At 55.0% G+C, this 2,107-nt stretch overlaps 1 protein-coding gene across 1 annotated transcript in view; it reads left to right on the top strand.

Moving 5' to 3' along the window:
• LOC103254035 (zinc finger protein ZIC 1) overlaps window positions 1-2,107 on the top strand; it is a 7,643-nt gene that overhangs the window by 4,167 nt on the left and 1,369 nt on the right. Inside the window, exon 5 of the mRNA XM_008052208.2 lies at window positions 137-637. Within this exon, the coding sequence (XP_008050399.2) occupies window positions 137-637 (501 nt within the window). The remainder of the gene's footprint in view (window positions 1-136; window positions 638-2,107) is intronic.

Raw genomic sequence — 2,107 nt, 5'->3', positions numbered from 1 at the left:
CTGCACCACGCGCACTCGGACGCGCAGGGCCACCTCCTCTTCCCCGGCCTCCCGGAGCAGCACGGGCCGCACGGCTCGCAGAATGTGCTCAACGGGCAGATGCGCCTCGGACTGCCGGGCGAGGTGTTCGGGCGCTCGGAGCAATACCGCCAGGTGGCCAGCCCGCGGACCGACCCCTACTCCGCGGCGCAGCTCCACAACCAGTACGGCCCCATGAATATGAACATGGGTATGAACATGGCAGCGGCCGCGGCCCACCACCACCACCACCACCACCACCCCGGTGCCTTTTTCCGCTACATGCGGCAGCAGTGCATCAAGCAGGAGCTCATTTGCAAGTGGATCGACCCCGAGCAGCTGAGCAACCCCAAGAAGAGCTGCAACAAAACTTTCAGCACCATGCACGAGCTGGTGACCCACGTCTCCGTGGAGCACGTCGGCGGCCCCGAGCAGAGTAACCACATCTGCTTCTGGGAGGAGTGTCCGCGCGAGGGCAAGCCCTTCAAAGCCAAATACAAACTGGTTAACCACATCCGTGTGCACACGGGCGAGAAGCCCTTCCCCTGCCCCTTCCCTGGCTGTGGCAAGGTCTTCGCGCGCTCCGAGAACTTAAAGATCCACAAAAGGACACACACAGGTACGGAAATCGCAGTACGACCCCTACCCGCCCTCTTCTCTCCTCCGGCCTGGGACCCCAAATTCGAAAGTCCGCGGCCGGGGCCCATACACCCAGCGTCGGTGGGATTCTGGCGTTAGGTTCCGGCAGGCAGGCAGCGAAAGTGTGCGCTGGTGGTTAGTTTGGGGCTTGAAATTATGGGGAACACACACACACACCAAAACAAAAAAAACAGGGTGGACGAGAAGGATCTGGGAATAATAACGAGAGAGAGAGAGAGAGAGAGAAAAGAAGAAGAAGAAGAAGAGAGAGAGAGGGAGGGAGAGAGAGACAGAGAGAGAGAGAGAGAGAGAGAGAGAGAGACATCGGGAAGAAGAAAAAGCGGAGCCGGTTTGGCAAAGCTCGCGGTGCGCTCGGAGCCGGGAGAAGTGGTGGGCTCCCGGCAGTGGCGGAGGCGCCAGTTTGCTCAGGCTGCAGACAGATCTAAATGCCTGCTTGCTGCCAACATCCCTCTCCACGCACTGCATTGGGGACTTTGCCAAAGGATAGAGCTGGGGAAATTGAGGAGATCGGGTTAAGGGGCGTAGAAAGAAACAACAGAGACAGAAAGAATGAGACAGAAGGGGGGAAAGGAAGTAATTTGGGATTGAGGAGGCTTTTGGAGGCTTATGCATATTTGAAGAGCCCAGTTTTAGTGGTGGCTGGTTTAAGAGTGGGCTTGAGGGGTGGAGAGAGTCGGCGGAAGGCGAGAAAGATCTTTTTGTCAATTAGAGTCCACGGGGGTGGCTTTCAAAACACCGGATCCCCCGTTTTGGCCTTTAAAAATAATGAGGACACAGGTCCGGAACAGTTGCGGGGGGGAAGTTCCTGGCGAGCTCAGGGTTGTAGTCTGGAGCCAGGCAGGATATTCTGGCCCCTAGCCCCCACGAAGCTAGGAATTCGGTGTCTTTCCCTATTCTGATGTGCTCGGGTGAGGTCTGAGCACCACGCTTGGGGCATAGGGTTTCACGCTCGAATCAGGGAAGAATTTGCGTCGCCGAGCTCCCTCCGGCCCAGATTACGGTATAAAATATGAGTGTGTGTAGGGGGTGGGGTGGGGTGGAGGAGACAGCGAGGGGGTACGGAGCGTCGGGGAGGGGGTAGGGGGAGGAGAGAAGAGCAAAAACGTCGGGAGAATAAGCCCCGAACGTGAAAACTAGAAGCCAGGAGATAGGTAGAAGGCAGCCCGAAATCGTGTGTGTAGCTCTGGGCTGAAACAATTTCCAAACCTGATGCTACTACGGGATCTTAAAAAGCCACTACTACTAATAAAAAAAAAATTTAAAAACCTAAAAATAAAGCGTAGGTTTAATTGCATGAGCAGTTAAAATACAGTTATTTATAATTCCATTGCAGATATATGAATTTATTGAAATCCCAGGTTTTTAAGCTTACAAAGTGCTAATCCTGGGCTGCTGGCTTTTAATTTTATTTTTACCCCCCCCCCCCCCC

This window comes from Carlito syrichta, unplaced genomic scaffold (genome assembly GCF_000164805.1).
Source record: "Carlito syrichta isolate Samal-C Ts95f unplaced genomic scaffold, Tarsius_syrichta-2.0.1 Scaffold263577, whole genome shotgun sequence".
Classification (NCBI taxonomy): Eukaryota; Metazoa; Chordata; class Mammalia; order Primates; family Tarsiidae; genus Carlito; species Carlito syrichta.
The sequence above is the reverse complement of the archived record's forward strand: the minus strand, read 5'-3'. Positions and strand labels throughout refer to the sequence as shown.